An 18495-nucleotide genomic window follows, 5' to 3' on the forward strand; every position below is an offset into this window, starting at 1 on the left:
AACGCCACTACCAGGGATGAGACAAGAAATGGCAAGAAGATTCCAACCAGGACCAAAGGAACGCCCAGTTGTTGGTTTCTCTGGGTCTGGATTGAAGGCACTTGAGACTGTAGTTCATGTTCAGACTTATGTGTTTATCATTTCTTATCAGTAAAACAGTCTCACTACTGTGAGTTTGGCAGCAAGGCACAAAATGAACAACAATCTCTTGTTACAAGGTCTTTATAGACTAAACTCTCTAATTAAGAACTGACACCTGGATTATTTTCCCTTTTAACCCAATAACTGATCCCACAGAGCTGCAATGTGGACTTTTCTGCCCAATTACAAAATGCCACCCAAACCCAAGAAGAAGAAGAAGGAGGAAGAAGAAGCATGAAGAAGAAACCCAGGCTGACACCCTGTGCCCTCCATCTCAGTTCCATCCACAACATACTAAAAATCCCAAAGCCTAAATTTCTCATCCAGTGGCACACCTGCACTACTCTCTATAATCTATTTCACACTTTTGTGGATTCCAGTCTATCTTGAAGTCCAGGAAACTTTCTCCATGAATGAGGGTCAAAGTCAGTGCTGCCCTGCAGGTCAGGGCACCCCAGAGCAGACACAGAAATATTCCTGGTGCCCTGGGTTTCCACACCCAGTAATTTCTATTTGAACCAATGTTTTCAGATTTTACACAGTCTCACTTGCTCATCCAGACCCAACATCAAATGCAGCAGGATATAAACTCTGGCCAATGCAAAGATTCACTGAACTGCCACAGCTTTTCTGTGCTTCTACCTCCAGAAATGCCCTCAGCACAAGACAATAACGAATCTCTCCAAGAATTAGTTGCTAACAACAACTCTTTTTGAAGGCAGATAAAATATTCTGGAAGTCTAGAATCCCTAATCACACTCTTTGTCAATCCCTAAATGCACAGCTGTGCCTTCATTAGGGGAACAAGCCCTGTGTGAGCAGCACTTCTGCAGCTGAAGGCAGCAGCAAAGGCCTGCAGATGTACCCTTAACCACAACTGTATTTCACTGGCAGTACTCTTAGTTAGATTCTAACACAGCAGCAATTCCTACTGTTATTTACAGTCCATCTATTGAAAAGAGCTTCCTGGGTGCCTTGGTGAACACCAGGAGTTGGTGCTGTAAGACCAACAGAATGATTTTCCAGTACTGGAGGGATGAATCCTTTCAAATCCCTGTACTCAGGGGATATTTTCAGAGCTGAGGTTCAAACCCAGTCAATCCCTGTCCTGTGTGCCTTTACATCCTGCCCAGCTTCCCTCCCCAGCTGCCTGCTGCTGGGACCTTGGTATGATTTGTGTAATCCTTAGGGATGTATCACATCTACCCTTTAGATACAGCAAGGGATCTTTCTAACTTGGTGATGAGTCTTGGAAAACCTGAGGCATTCTCCAAATGGTTCCCCTCAGGTCTAGACATCTTTGGCATCAGAAGGAAAAAAAAATAATAATCCTGGACTGGCAGAAAAAAAAATATTGCAAGTAATGAATGGACTTTTTAAGAGATATAAATCAGGAGCTTGCAAATTTCTGCACTTAACATTACATTTATATCCCAAAAACTTGACTGTTTTTGCACGGGAATGATTCATGTCCTTGCTGCAGTTTCCAGATGACATCAAGAAATTGGTGGACTTCAAAATAAAAAGTTTTCAATCAGCAGAAAGTCTGATTCAATATGGGAATCATGTAAGGGCTTTTTTTTTTTTTTTTTTGCCTTTCATCTGGTTCTCCTTGGGAAAACCAAACAGGACATGTCTGTAGGACCCAGCAACCTTTTCAGTCAGAGAGGGACCCTCCATGATCCCCATTTTCCTCCAGCTGAACTGTAACCCACACCATGTCACTAAAAGCCATGCTGCTATTTAAAGCTGGTTTTTCTCCCCTCCATTAAGCTCAAGAGAGAAATTACAGTTTGAAGAGGACAGTGCTTTATCCTTTAATAGCAGACGTTGTGACCAACATCACATTTGGTTTAGGTTTTGTTTGGGATATTTTTTCTCTTCACTAAAAATCAAAACATCCAGCTCCTTTGGGAAGGGCAGGATGCATTCCAGATCTTCCTGAAGAGCTCACTTCACAGTTTTTTGAACACAGGACATTCAAGTTTACCACAAAACAGAAGCATGGGCCCCAAACTGTGCCCAGTTAAATTTATAAGTAATTCATTGATTATTTTTTAACATAAATTGTAAGTGTCAGCTCATGGCAGAAAGCAGAACAGTTGTGCCTCACAGAAGTATTTTTAGTGTCCATGTACCTTCAATGTGAGTCCTCAGGATGTCTGAATAATTTTGTTTTAATGTAACTGTGCTCATTTTATGTAACATTTTGCAGAACAGAACTTATTCCCATTTTTCTTTATCCTCCTGATGCCACAGTGTGCCATTAGTCTGAGAATGTAAAACTATACTCATGTCTTTCCTGTAGAAACCTAAAAATTACCTGCACATAAATGTTTTGCGTAGCTCTGCTTCCTTGTCTCTCAGTGGATTAAAAAAGCTCAGTTGATGAAAAGACAACCAAATGTTCTACTTCAGAATTGTGAATTATCTTTTTCTTTTTTATTTGTAAGCTGGACTCATCTCTGCTAAAATTCCAGGAGATGAACATCATTAAGAGAGGGAAAAAGTCAATTAAACAAGTAGCAGGTCCTCCATCTGATGCATGGTTTTGAAAGGGGCTATGAAATATGCAAGACCATTAGAAAAAAGAAAAAAAGTACCTTAGACAGCAACTAATTGTGCTGAATTGCCTGCTGGTAATTAAACAGGGCATTTGTTAAAAAGACCACATTTAGTTCTTAATGAGCGAGGATTTTGACCTTCTGTATAGTTGGGCTAAAAAATGTGTTTGGGGATTGAACCACTATGAATGATTCTTTTATTGCAAACCACAGACATTTTCTCCCTTACTGATCTTGCTCTGAGAATGTGACATCAGCTGTTGTGGAATCTCTCTCACATGAGTGTGAAAACCGAGATGAAAAGTCAGAAAAGTGTCACTGTGCGTGGGATGAACCCTTTGTTGGAATTATAATCTGAACTGCTGCTAATTTTTCCTCATTTTCAATCCTGGTGGCCAACACTTCCTTGGGGAAAGTGGGCACTGACACTTTGTTCCAGTAATCTATCCCATGTACAAGATACTTCATCTTCCAATCTGCATTTTTGGTATTTTTCCTGCATGTTAACAGATTTTAAGAAGGACCAGATTGACGGAAAATATTTTAGAAAGATGCTAAATGTAGTCTCAAAAAGTTTGATTTCATAGGATTTGTTTCACCAGGATATCCCACCCTAAGAAAGAGACACAGAGAGCAGCCAATGCAACTGCAGCAGCCTTTTACAACAGCTTAATCTCATAAATTATTGTTGATTTGCAGAGAGTGGGTCATGGTCACATCTCAAGCTTTGAATATGGCTTATTCTTCCTCAGATGGAACAGCTACCTGGAGGTTTTTTCCTTTTTCTTCTTTTTTTTTTTTTTTTTTTTTTTTTTACATGTAAATGCTTACAGCACCTGAATAAAGCAGATTTTAAAAAAATACCCTTATTTTTTTCCCAGTCAAGAAGCCCAAACCCAAGGAAATGCTGTTATTCATTCCAGTAGGACTCAGGTCTCATCATAACTATTTTTTTTTTCTTTCTTTCTTATACACAGCTCATGTCCTGTCACCTATGCACAGCAACAATGCTTTCAACACACTAATTTTCACAAGAGATAAAGTATTTTTGAGATTATGGAATCCCCTGGAAAACTCTTTATTATCATACTGGAGTTAATGCACTTGGAGCACATTCCCATTCCTTGATGGACATTGCTCCAGAGAATACTGATTTGAAGTAGTTCTGCCTGACAATCCCTCAAATAAAATGTCATGAACCTTGCTATTGACTGGGCTCTGTGTTCCCCCAGTTTTCTGTTTTACTTGATTGCTTCCAGGTATTTTTTCCCCTGTTGCCCACAATTTTTAACTTATTCACTTTCATCTCACAGTATTTTAATCTGTACATTTGTCATATAACTAAAATCATGAGCATTACTGCAGTGAGTTAAAGATTAAGTTACACTTTCATCGAATTTTGTGGAGAAAAGATGACTGGAATCTGAGAGGGTATAATGAATTCTGAAAATCAGCTTTTGTACGCTCTGTGCATGTTCTTGCTTCTGAGTGGAAGAGCAAGAGTAATTTTTCAATGTGTCAAAGCAAACTTCACACCATTGAGTAGTATCAATCTCACTTAAAACTGCTGGTGACATCTTGACTTGTTTATCATAGTCTCAGAAATAATGGCAAATTTTAATTTTTAAACCATATTACACAGTTTGAGAATGACTTAGGCTTTTGGATTATACAGTTCCATGAGCTTAAAATTGAAAAATGCAAGAAGTGGGGAATGGTAGGGAACCAAAGCCCTTGTCTGGGAGAAAAAAAATATGGTTTCTCCTTAATTCAGCTGTGAATTGCAGTGTGTTAAAATGCAGAATCTGCTGTGCTCTGTGTACAGGTGGTCAGGCAGGTGGATGCATTCCAGGTAGGAATACTCCTACCCCAGCTCCCAGGATTTACCACTCTGGTTAACAACACACAGCTAATTGCTGAGATGGGAACGAGTGAGAGACCAGAACTCACTCTGCAAATGCAAATGAACGCTCCTGCGGCTTCAAGTATTTGGACAATAAATGTTTAACTGTTTATGGCTCCTGGAAAAGAGCCCCGAGGAGCAAAAGTACCCCCTTCACAGAACAGATGTAGTTTCCTTATTTGTTTATTCACCTTGGGAAGATCAGGAGCTGGGAAGTCTAATCCCCCCAGGCAAGGAGTGGAAGAACTTGAAACCAAGTCTTGTAATGTAGCTTGGCTGAGGGCTCCCGGGGCAGAAAACTGACAACTGCACTTCTGACAAATTATGTGATGCTAGCCCCAGAATTTGCTCTTTTCTTTCTTCTTCTCTGTCTCCAATTTGATACCATTCTGTAAATTTAGGCTGACATTATAAATTGCTCTAGGAGGACCAAAATCACGTTTTTCAGCACACATGCCTGTCACTTTTTTTTTTTTTCCTCACTTCAAACACCAGGTTGCCCAATTATTTTAACACTGTTGAATGAAGCAATGAATAGGCAAATAATGTCACTGGAAAAAGAGTACATGGAAATTTAATGACATGTTTTATTGATGGGCAGATGCCTCAGACGTGTTTTTCTGCAGCAGATATAATTTTACTATTAGTTAATGTAAGAAATAGTAATTAAATTCTCACACTAAATCCTCAATGTAATAGTTTATGTATATAATGAAAAAAAAAAAAAAAAAGGAAAAAATGCCCAAAAGGAAACTGAAAAAGAAGCATTATTCCTTCTAAATAAGATGTCAGGATGCCTAAGCTATCCCATCTCCTCAAATACAGGTGGTGATAGCTGAAGACAGACCCCGTGCTGCCACTCTCCCTACGCCTCAAGGTTACCAGTGCTTCACAAGCATTTGGTGTCAGGTCCCAGTCTCTGATCAGTGAAAAGCTGTCCCTGAGGCCTGGATATTGAAAATACACTGAAGATTTACTCTGTGATGTGGTCTAATGGCAGCCAGGCAGCAGCCACACGGCCACAATTGCTGCTCGCGGGCTGAGTTTAGGAGCGTCAGGGTTTTTTTGCCATGCAAATATGTCTGGAACTCCTGATACACAGATTATGCCCACAGTGTTTATCTACATAAAAGTCCTTTGAGATTTATTAATACAAAAAGCTTGCTGCATTTCTTACTCCTTAAGGAGTTTTATTAGATTATTTGTTTGTTAACAGGGACAAATTACCAGGTAACTCTGCACACTAATCGACAGAAAGGTAATAAAACATCCCTAGTAAAACTGAAAAGGAGATGCTCATAGGATGAGTTTAAATGTTTGTTTTCTCAAAAAAGGGCAGCCTCAAAACAGCAACAGCAGGCACCAACAACAGCAGGCAACGATAAATAGCATTTAACCTAAATCCCTGGCAAGCAGAATAAAGATTTCTCAGATCATTCCTTGCCATCCCCTGAGTCACTGTAGCTGCTTTCCTTGGGTCTCTGCAGCCCTGTCCATGAACCAGTTAACCACCACTAACTGGCCCTCTTAACCACCATCATCTCATCTTAAATATGATAGATTAACATCTCTGCTACACTTTGTGCATTTTATTGGGCAACAGGATCATAGGAAACCTGAAATATCTGACTTATGATCTTTACTCCTCTTTTCATAATGTAGAACTCCATGGGTTAACCATCCAACACTGCATTTGCTATTGCAAGCATGGTTTCTGTGCCCTGAAGAAAGCATGTGTATTTAAATGTTGGTGCTAAAAATACTGATCAAAATTTGTATTCAGGGAGGCCAGACCTGACCAACACTTGATTTCACCAGTAAGGAACAGTAGCCAATATTTTCTGTCAAGAAAGTGGATACTGCAACTGAGATAGAAACACTGGCTGGGAGCAGTATTTCCATTTCCATACATTGCTCCTCCAGTGGACAAGATCAGAACACTCTCAACAAGCCATGAACCAATTAATGATCTGCTGTCTCATATTATCATCATAAATGGCCAAACATTTAAATCCTACATTTAATTTGCCACAGAGACAATGCTGATACCTTCACAACAGCTTTCCTTTGTGAATTCTAGCCTAAAAAGTCCTCAGCAGCAGCCCATCAAGGTGGGATGAAATCACATCACTCAAATGTCTTCCACTGCTCATTCCCCCACCAGCCTCCTCTAATTTGCTTTGCTGCAAAAGGATTTTGTGATGGAAAGTTATTAAATCACCAAGCCCATGACTTCTTTATCTTGACAGTAGAAGAGACTAAATGACCTTGGCTAATTTAAATGAGCCACATCATGCTGTATTGAAGCAAAAATACAGGAAAGACCGTAATATGCAAGAAATTGGATGTTTGGATGCTGAAATGAGGAAATATCATAATACTAAACTATGCAAATTGAGCCTTCAGCCAGACAAATAGAGCTCTTTACTAGCAGCTCTGTTCCAAAGCAAAAACACTCAGTTTTGGGTTTGTTTTTTTTTTTTTTTAATTTTAATACCCCACTTTTTCCTCTTTCCTGCCTTATAATCCAAATGGAAACCTTGATGCAGAATGCAGAGTGGTCACAGTGGGAATCTTTCCAAATGTTACCTGGTGGTTTCAGCAGCCCCACTGGTCCATCAGGAGCTCTGGGAGATGTCCTGGGGGGTTCCAGGATTCAGTAACCTCATGTGAGGCTTTGTACATCACAGCCTTAAAGGATGAGTGATTTAAAGCTTGTCAGAATAAATCAAATGAGTTCACAGGGAAGTCTCATGCAGGTGAGCATTACTTCCAGAAAAACTCTCATGAGAAAATGGAGGGACATTTATAACTCCTGACTGTTTCAGGTTTTTTTTGTTACCTTACTACACAACTTCACTAGGAAAAAATAAAAAAAAAAAAAAAATTAGGACTAGGATCTAAATGTAGGTCCATATCTTTCAGTTTTATAACTTTGCATCATTCTTGAAAGGTCTGAATTTTCCTTAAAATTTGAAATTTGTATTTTCCCCTCTGGCAAACACTACTTAAAACTTCCCACTGTTTCAGCTGTAGAAAGACCAGAACAAAACATGATTGAGTAACAGCAGCATTTATCTTCATCTTCTGATACCAATTCATTCAAAAAGCCTAAACAGAAAAACAATGCTTTGATTATAGGCTGCTAAAACAGAACAGCTTTTGGCCAAAACTTCTCAATGTGTGTTGGGCAGTTTTTTTAATACTAAATTATCCAGAGTTTGCCTTTGAATATTTTATTGGAGACTTCAGAGATTATGGTTCAGTTCACAATTAATAAAGACCCAAATAATCTGAAGACTTGGAAGGATTCTATTTGCACTGGTATTTTTTGCAGTATTCTTCTAACATTTTCTGGCTGGAAAGCTAAAGTACTAGCACAGACATTCCAGGAGCTACTAAATAATAAGTTAGTTAATTAAAAAAGGAAATCTCCATATTCTGTACAAGTTTTACTTTCCTATAGCTCTAACTCAGACCAAATCCCAATTTTGGCACACCTCTTTCAATTGTGTGCCATATACAGGTATATAAAGCACTGATTTATAAAACTGTACAGCTCACCCCTACAGCCCTATAAAAAAATTTAAAAAAAAGGTATTTTGGCCTTCAAAAGACCTCAAAATCAGACTGGGACAAGCTGCAGGCCCAGCTTTAACTAACCAGAGCCAGCCCCAGCCCCATACTGGGATAAACCCTGTGAAAGAAAGACTTGGAACTAAAAAGTTCAGTTGGCGATAATTTGGCAGCTCCCTGGGGCAGGAGAGTTCTCAGCTCATTGCTCAGCTGAGCAGTAAAAGTGGCTGCAAGCGTGGCTGAAATAAAGGCCTGGCTCTCCAAAGAAGCCTGGAGAGGTGTGTCAAAGAAAGAAGCTTAATTGCCAAGAGCAGATCTGGAGTAGTCTTCAACTAGAACTACTCAAGCTTGGCTCTAGGTTTGGCACTGGTGAATTTTATCTGAGATTTAGCAACTCTCCCAGCAGCTGATGGGTGTGAACCCCCCAGTCAGCAGGGCTGGATTGTGCTGGAATTGTTGGGATTTTCAGAAAGCTCAACAGCCCCAATATAAGCTTTATAGGAGATGTTAATATATATTTTGATTTCTCCCTTATTCAGCCTCTCTTAAGCATTCTTCAATTAGATAAAAAATGAAAAGGAGTCCAAACTGACCAAATATAGATGTCTTATCACTATTGTATGCTCTGAGGTTCAAATCCAGTGAATTACACACCCCTTTCTCCTCTGAAGGACATTGGAATACATAATGTGAAACAACCATGCGTAATAAAACATTTTTTATTTCATATTGCCACAACCTCTCCTGAATTTATGCATTACATTCACCTGAAAAAATGCATATGTGCCTGAAATAAAAGATGATCATACAGGAATGTCATTGTATTTACTACTATTCCCTTGAAATTTCCCATACATTACCATTTCACACTGGAGCAATGACCATATTTCCCCTTGCCAGGGAAAGCTGCAGGCCTGAATACAACTCTAAAAGATTGTTAATAATGAATTAATGTGAGAATGTTAAATTTAGAGAGAGAAAATAGAATAATTCCACTTGCTGGATGCTTATAGTCCATCAGTTCTCGGAGATTTCACCCCTTTGGAGTTACCTGTGCCCTGAAATGGGCTTTGCCCTGGTGCCACCCCTGATTTCAAACCATGACTGATTTTCCTGGTGCTTGGACTGTGACTCATTTACACAGCACTGTCAGTGTCCCCAGCAAGAGATGATTTTAACACAGCTCTGTGACCAGCTGGGCTCCTTGCAATTCAAAATTGAAAATTGCTGTTGCCTTCCTCGACCACAAATTTCACACGGCCACTGTTAATTACAGCACAATTGATAATGCCACTCTTGTGAGTAATACAAAGGAAAAGCTAATGGTTTGGCTGGATTTCTGAAGTAACTTTGCTACTTTTGGCCACAAAAATGAGTTCAAAACATGACTTGTGTGTTCAAGACTCAGAAAGTAACGAGGAATGACTCAAAGGTCACCCAAACATTTTTCTGATAAACAGATATATAAATATTAATATAAATATATTTTCTAGATATATATATTCATATATATATATATAGAGAGAGAGAGAGAATAATTACAACTATAAGGAACTCATACCAAATATTTGATGTATAGGAATGTAACATAATGATACTTTAGTTGCCATTGCCTGTAACAAACGACAGGATCATAATGTAAAATTATGGTTTTCTATATTCTTTGGCTGATATTTTCACTGATCTTTCCACTGATATTTTCAATTCTGCCCCCACTAAGCAAGTAAAAATATGGAACTCCCAGAAAAATCAATATTAATGAGTTGTTAACTGTTTCCTAGATGGTGGCACTTCATTATGCAAGTGTTCTGTGTGATCTAGAAGAAATATCTATTTAGAATGTTTTACCAAATTCTATGGTGATGTATTAAAGCAGACGTTAATTTTTCCACTGGGAAGCTTTCATATTCATGTATGATAATAAAGAAAGGAGTGGGAATCCACATGAACCTTACAAAGTGTATTTCAGCATAAATTAAAAGGATGTGAATATAGATTGGGTATTTTATGTGCTATCACATTCCAAAATACCTCCAAAATACACATGAACAATAAGAAAAGCAAACATATTCCATTGCCACTAACAGAGTATTGTACTTTTAGTCCGTATTTTTTTCTGATCCCATTAATCTTGTGGTTAAAAGACTTAAACTACAATAAAAATATAAGACAGTTATAATATAATGATTATTCAGCACTAGAGGTTTTTAATCCTCTGTCATTTAATCCAGAGTAATTTACAGAAAAGCATGAAATATTGAGGAACATAAATTTAAACAGAACTTAATGAATCAATACTATTCTCTGAAAAAAACTCACCTGCAACTTCAGAAAGTGTCAGTATAGGCCAAAAAGTGCTTTGACCAGTTTAACTTCTGGGGGTTTTTTTTGGATGCAGGGCCCAGTGCTAAACCCAATATGCTGGCACAAATTTTGATTTTGTGTAATGCTCATTGAACAAGGACTATAAAACAGTTGAGCCTTCAAGAAAAGAAATGATTCCTATCACTGTGAATAAGAATTTTCATCTATTTTATGACAGCCTGTATCCTCACCTGGCTAGATAAAAATAACTATTTGTAGTTTTGTGAAGTCAGCAGTATTGCACTGATTAATTCCAGATGGCTATTTTTTTTTTTCTAATTTTAATTTCTTTTTTCATGTGACTTATTTTTGGTGTGGGCTTAGATTTCACTCTGACAGCTCTGAAAATATGTCCACATGAAATTTTAAATTCTAATTTAACTTTCTGAACTCTACCATTAATTGTATCTTTCACTGTATATTGTCATTTTGCATTGCAGCAGAAGTCCCAGCACCTGTCTCTGGGTTTCTGGTTTGGAACATCAGATCTGTTGAACAACATCAACAATCATTCATCTGGAAATCTGCTGATTAAAAATAATTGATTCAAGGTATCCAAGATTTGGCCCTAAAGCTATCCCCCATGCAGACCTCAAAAAGTCATCTCAGTTGAGCTATTAAATAGTTGACCTTCACCAATTTCTATTTAAGATTTCTCATTATCAGAATTTGGTAACTACATTATTAAACAGTAGATCATTTGCATAAAACCCTCCTGAAACAAAGTCCTCCGTGCAAAATAATGCTCATAGCAAATTTGATATATTTTATGTATTTACTGATATATATTGATATATTTTATTGATAATGCTCCTAGAAAATTTGATATATTTTTCAGTGGTTTTCTTTGACTTTTTTTTTTTTTAAGCAGAAGTTGTAAGGAAAAGAAAATTCATTGTGGCAAACATTGCTTGTGCTGCCAAACTTTTGCTCAGTAAAGTTTCCTCATCCTTCTTTTGATAGAAGAGTTTCCATCATATAAGCTTAGTACCTAATGCAGTAAAAGTCCCAAAATCTCTGTGTGTTTTTTACTTGCATTTGGTTCACACAAAGTATTTTTTTTTTAATTAACTTGAGACACGCTTTAAATTAAAATACACTTCTATTATTAAAACACGTTTCTATCGGTTTGCTTTTGGATGTTTTACACATATTCACACACACATATAGACCTATATGTATTCCCAAGGAGTAAATTCTGGTTCTCTTTGAAGCCTCCCCAAAAAAAAAGCAGTGGAAGATTTGAGGTTAAAGCAATTTTCACTCACCCCTGCAATGAACTCCCTCATCATAGCCATCGGAGCAGTCGTAGACCCCATTGCAGAGCTGGGACAAGTGGATGCATCTGTTGGTGCCAATGCAGCTGATGAAATTCGGGCTGCACTTGAAATCCAGCTCCTCAGGACCTAAAGAACAGATGGAAAATTTCTTACACATCTTTTTACGTGTGGCAAAGAAAGTCCTGCACCTTGTTTCCTTTTAAAGTTAAAGGTGGCACTCTCTGGATGAGTTCATTTTGAAGAATTTGTTCATTTGGTAGACTTTAGGACCTTGTTACCACACATAAAGTCATCAAGAAATAATTAGTGCAATTACAAATTAATGGCTCAGAGGAATATTTCCTAAAATACAGGTGTTTTGTAGTTGCCAAAATAAGCTTTGCAGACACTAAAAAGCACTATAAGGTTTTCAATTGACCTGTAAATATCCTATCAAGAGTCATATCAGGAGTAATAGGTACCAGTATTTACTTCCACTGTTGTGCTATGCAGATAATTGTAGATATTCATGAAAATACATATAAATGTCACATCTTTGTGGCTGCATTAGATGAGAGAAACTGTTTCTCCATCCCAGGAGACTGCCTCAGAAACTGCAGAGTCCAGGATGGAAGGGGGAGGATAAGGATGCTGTGATTGCTCCCTTTGGGATACCACCCCAGCTGCAATCACTTCTCTCTGTCCCCTTTTCCCTGAAGTGTTTGGTTCAGGGAGTTTTGAGGGAGCTTAGGGACTCTTGAGAATCACTTTTGTTTATCTCTTAGAAATGGTTCTGACTGATAAAATCCCCCTCATAATTCCACACTATAAAGACTTTGAGATTTTTAACACAGCAAAGAACATTTAGAGGTCTGAAGGGTTTGGCTCAGTTAGAGGTTTCAACCATAATTTACACATTGTATATCATTAGCTACTCACAGACCAAAGGGGTGGAAATTTTTTAGGAAAACAACTTGAACCTCCTTGATTTCTCACACTGGAGCCTTGGGTCTGTGCAGCTTGTAATAGTCCTTTAGGCAAATCCATCCTTGGATGCACAGTGCTCAAGTGCAAGATGCTTTCACCTCCCTCAAGGCACTAACTCCAGGAGGAAGGACAGAAATCACTGGCAGTAGCTGAAAGCTCTCTAATTAATAAGCTGGAAAATCTCAGCTTTCTCAGGTCTTGTCTCTTGGAGTCAGCAGGACAAACCATTTGAGGGGAATCTACAACTTCTACAACAAATGGAGATGCCTCTCAGCACAGACCATTAAAGAAAAAATCTAATATACAAAATTTGTCCCAGTTAAAAACCTCCAACAGCACAGGGCAGTGCTCTCCTTCCCCAAGCAAAGCAGGAGCCCTTAGCAGGGTCCATCCCTTGGGCAGGAAAAGGGAGCAGTGCCCTGCTCCCTCCTCTGACCTTCCAGCTCCACACCTGGTAGCCCTGAGGGACACCAATGGCATCCTTGAGGAATTCCTGATGAACAGGGACACAGCATGCTGGCTCTAGGCATGGAAAGGTAATGCTTGAGTGCATGAATGTATCCTGTCTCAAAGGATTTGTGTGCTCCCAGGATGAAACACAAACTATCCTCACCATTCTCCAGGTTAAATACACGCAATTCAAATGCAGAGGGATTAAAATGTTTCACAAAGTAACATATTCCCTGCATTTTTCAGTGAAACACATGAAGAACTTAACAACAGAACATTGAAGATTGATCAAAATTTATCCTAGATATCAGGATTTGCTGACTATGGTAATGAGAAAGAGAGAAGCACAGAGTCTGGCTTTGAGGCATTTTCTTGCTCGTTTTGTCCCCTGGAGGCAGGACATTTCATGCCATGAAGCATCCCATGCACCTACAGCACCTACAACCCCTGGCAGTGCCAGGACTCCTCCAGGACTGCTCTGACTCTGCAGACCACTCAAGGAAGAGCATCAATAAAACATCCCAAAGCTCGGTGCCAGGTAGGTCATAAAAAACACAAGGCTGAATTTGATTCCCATCTCAGCTGCATCAGGACTTGAAGGCACCTGACATGTAAATAAAGCAAACTGAGTTTCTGATTTGACAGTAATAACTTGCTTGTTATTTGTGTTAGAGCACCTGTGGTAGAATGTGAGGAGTAAAAAAAGGTCTTTTCTACTAAACCAGAGAACATCCTTTGAAAAAAAAATAGATCTGTGAAGCATGTGAACCATGGTACCTGCATTACTATAAACTTTAGATCACTAGAGGGTTTCATACTTTAGCAAACAGATAATTTCAGATCTGTGATCAAAACTATAAAAACACATTTACATAAATTTAATGAGTGAAAGAAGGAATCCTACTAACTTTTAAACTTTCAACAGACTGGTCTGACACGTTCTATCACATTTTTGATTTGATGCTACTTGCTTTTAAAATACAAGATTCCTCCAGGACACAAACATTGTGCAATTCGAAATATATTTTCTAACTCAAAATCCTAATAGAGGACCTTCCTAATTAAGATTTATTTGATTGGGAACATAGGATGGGACGCTGGAAAACATTCCAGGAATTATTACTCAAATTGTTTTGGATTTCAGAGAAAGTTTGTGCACCATTGGTGAAAGGAGAAGACTGGAAGTGATTCCCTTATTCATGTGATAAATTCATTTGTACTTGGACTTGTTACAAGCATCATGTGCGGAGGGTAACTTGACTTAAAAATGAAGATGAGCTTCAGTCCCAAAAAGTCCTGGTTTATAGAAGTTTTGTGACTTATTTTGTCTGTAAAATAACTCTAAATGGTAAAAAGTCTCAACAATCAACACCAGTAGAATGCAGGCCTCCCTGCCCACAATTTCTGTGACCTCTATTGAAAAAACTTAAAAAAAATTAAAAAGTCAAATCAAGCTGCATGTTGTGATGCCTTTGAAGCACTGAATCCTGAATCCCACTGAATCCTTCCCAGCTGCTGCACTTTCTGAAATGTCTAATGCAAATAAAGAAGAGTAGCTTTTTATCTTGTTTACCCCTCTTCACTCTCCCTTTAACAGACAGCCACTTCTGGCAGTGTTATCAAGTCAACTTGGGGAAAAGGAATTTAAAAGTGTTCTTCTTCAAAATAATCTCAGTGTATTTTACAGCAGTGCAAGAATGCTAAGAATATAAAAGACTGATGGTGTCTTTTCTTCCCTTCAAAAGACATCATAATTCCTAGCCTTGCCAGTTGGTGGAAAAATAGTCAAAACTACTGGCTGCAATTATGGTAATACAACATCTCCATGTTTCAAACACTCATCCTGGGATGCTGCTTGGAGGGCAAAGAGGATGCAAGCAGCTCAAGAGAGTCAGCTCAGGCAGCAGAATATCCAAGTGTCTCTGGCAGTAATTGTCTGGGAACAGATGGCTGAGGAATGGGGGAAGAGCTGAGCTGCAGAAGCTGAGCCAGGGCTATAGGGGAGCCCCCAGGGCTATAGAGGAGCCCCCAGGGCTATAGAGGGAGCCCCCAGGGCTATAGAGGAGCCCCCAGGGTAATGGGGGAGCCCCCAGGGCTATAGAGGAGCCCCCAGGGCTATAGGGGAGCCCCCAGGGTAATAGGGGAGCCCCCCAGGGTTATAGGGGAGCCCCCAGGGCTATGGGGGAGGCCACAGGGCTATGAAGGAAACCCCAGGGCTATGGGGGAGCCCCCAGGGCTATGGGGGAGCCCCCAGGGCTATAGGGGAGCCCCCAGGGTAATAGGGGAGCCCCCCAGGGTTATAGGGGAGCCCCCAGGGCTATGGGGGAGCTCCCAGGGCTATGAGGGAAACCCCAGGGCTAAGGGGGAGCCCCCAGGGTAATAGGGGAGCCCCCAGGGCTATGGGGGAGCCCCCAGGGTAATAGGGGAGCCTCCAGGGCTATGGGGAAACCCCCACGGCTATGGGGGAGCCTCCAGGACTATAGGGGAGACCCCCAGGACTATGAGGGAGCCCCCAGGGCTATGGGGGAGCCCCCAGGGCTATGGGGGAGCCCCCAGGGCTATAGGGGAGCCCCCAGGGCTATGAGGGAGCCCCCAGGGCTATGGGGGAGCCCCCAGGGCTGCAGGCAGGGCTGTCCCAGCCCTAAGGGAGGGGGTTTGGGCGCTGGGTGCTCCCCTAGGGACAGGGGGATGCTCAGGACTGGGGAGGGTACCAAGGCCAGGCACATCCCATGGCCAGGTGCACAGATTATTGCGGCTTTCCCTGAATCTCCAGAAAATAACCTGTGCCCAGAGATAGCCAGGCTGGAAATAGGAGAGAGATTCATTTCGGATCCAGATTGCTTTGGCTGTCAAATCACCCAGGAAGGCCATTTCTGATATGGTCACACCAGGTCACACTCACTGGAAGGAAACTGGATGGAACTCCATTTCTGCTGTGGAATATGACATTTAAATCTGCAGAGTTGATTTCAAAACTTTATTCCTTAAAATCACTCTTGGCAGCAAGAAACAACCTGCAACATATGGTCAAAGATAAAATATCTGATACAATTTTAATCGAGTGGTCTTCTCACAGGTGGGGTTTTCAATTTATTTTCTGCCCAGTTCATTATCAAAAACCAGGGGTTTCAAAAGTGCTTATCTTTTAGAAAACTTATAATCACAACATCTTAAAGGAATGTCTCTGCCCCTGCCAAGACAAGACATATTGTACCTTAATGAAGATGTTGTTTTTATGGAAAATCAGATGGTTTTGTATTAGCTTCTGTTTTTTTTTTTTTTTAAATAAACTTAAATATTTCAACTCTCACAAGAGGTTGAGTACTATGTATTAATTTCTGTAGCTGTGAGTTCATGTAAGTGTAAACTAAACACATAGGGTATCTAATGGTATCACAACTGCTTTATAAAGTCAATTTTTACACAGACTAGCGGCACATTTCTCATACCAAGACTTTGAAACACTGAGATAAATGTATGGAAATGACTTAAAGTCCCTACTCTGTGCTATCTTATATATATGCAAAGAAAGAATTTCATATTTAATAAGGATTTATGCTGCATAAGTAACCCCTTATCCACAGTTACTTTTATCCATATGCTTCATTCAACCATGCAGGCTGATAATTAATATAAATTTGAAGTCACCTTCAATCAAATCAGGTATTCAGCTGCCCATGTAAGGGGAATAATAAACATTTACAGCAGGATGTGGATAACTGAAAAGAACAAAGTAGAACAGCACAAGAAATGCAAACTGTGACCTCACAGACACATTATTTAATCTCCAAAATAACACCTCAAAGAAACAATAAAACCAGGGGCAACCAGTGGCTTTGTGAGCTGGCAAATGAGCAAATGCAGCTCCAGCACACAAAAGTCATGGCTTATGACCAAAGCTAAGAGAGGAGTTAGACTGTAGAAATCAACACCAAAACAAACAGAAACAAAAGAGAAAATTAAGAACTTCAGAAATCAGAAGATGCCTTTGAGTCCCCACAGTCTGACCAGCAGTTATCTGTGCTGGCTGCACTTGTCACATGCCTGGTGACAGATGTCTGCTCTTTACCTGGGGGGTAAACAGCTCCTTCTGCTCTGCACAGGCAGCAGAAAACCCAGCCAAACATTCCCAAATCCTATCAAAACAGCTGCCCCAGCCAAACATTCCCAAATCCTATCAAAACAGCTGCCCCAGCCAAACATTCCCAAATCCCATCAGAACAGCTGACCCACAAAAACATCCCCAATCCCATCAGAACAGCCACGCCAGCCAAACATTCCCAAATCCCATCAGAACAGCTACCCCAACCAAACATTCCCAAATCCCATCAGAACAGCTGACCCACAAAAACATCCCCAATCCCATCAGAACAGCCACGCCAGCCAAACATTCCCAAATCCCATCAGAACAGCCACCCCAGCCAAATATTCCCACATCCCATCAGAACAGCCACGCCAGCCAAATATTCCCACATCCCACCAGAACAGCCACCCCAGCCAAACATTCCCAAATCCCATCAAAATAGCTACCTGAGCCAAATATTCTCTGATCCTACTAAAACAGCTAACCCAACCAAACATCCCCAAATCCAACCATAACACCTACCCAGCCTAACATTCCCAAATCCAACCATAACACCTACCCAGCCTAACATTCCCAAATCCCATCAGAACAGCTACCCCTGTAGCTACCCCAGCCAAACATTCCCAATCCTATCAAAATAGCTACCCAGCCAAATATCCCAAATCCAATAAAAATAGCTACCCTAACCAAACATTCCCAAATCCCATCAGAACAGCTACCCCAGCCAAACATCCCCAATCCCATCAGAACAGCAACCCCAGCCAAACATCCCAAATTCAATCGAAACAGCAACCCGAGCCAAACATCCCAAATCCCATCAGAACAGCTAAATCAACCAAAGATTTCCAATCCCACCAAACCAGCTACCCCAGCCAAACATTCCCAAATTCAATAAAAACAGCCACCCCAGCCAAACATTCCCAATCCCATCAAGGACTAGCATGGATCAGCTTACGCCTTCTCTGAATCCTGCGCTCAGTTTTGTGCTCCTCATACATGACAGACTTTGAGGGGCTGGAGCATGTCCAGGGAAGGGAATGGAGCTGGGAAGGGTCTGGAACTGCAGGAGAAGCTGAGGGATCTGGGAAAGGGGCTCAGCCTGGAGAAAAGGAGGCTCAGGGGGGACCCTCTGGCTCTGCACAACTCTCCTTGAAAGGGGCAGTCAGG

General features: G+C 40.4%; 1 protein-coding gene across 1 annotated transcript in view; it reads right to left on the reverse strand.

Moving 5' to 3' along the window:
• The window catches only part of LRP1B (LDL receptor related protein 1B), a 632190-nt gene that overhangs the window by 359897 nt on the left and 253798 nt on the right, over positions 1 to 18495 (reverse strand). The window contains exon 3 of the mRNA XM_036387231.1: positions 11817 to 11954. Coding sequence (XP_036243124.1) covers positions 11817 to 11954 — 138 coding nt within the window. The remainder of the gene's footprint in view (positions 1 to 11816; positions 11955 to 18495) is intronic.

This window comes from Molothrus ater, chromosome 7 (genome assembly GCF_012460135.2).
Source record: "Molothrus ater isolate BHLD 08-10-18 breed brown headed cowbird chromosome 7, BPBGC_Mater_1.1, whole genome shotgun sequence".
In the NCBI taxonomy this organism is placed as follows: domain Eukaryota; kingdom Metazoa; phylum Chordata; class Aves; order Passeriformes; family Icteridae; genus Molothrus; species Molothrus ater.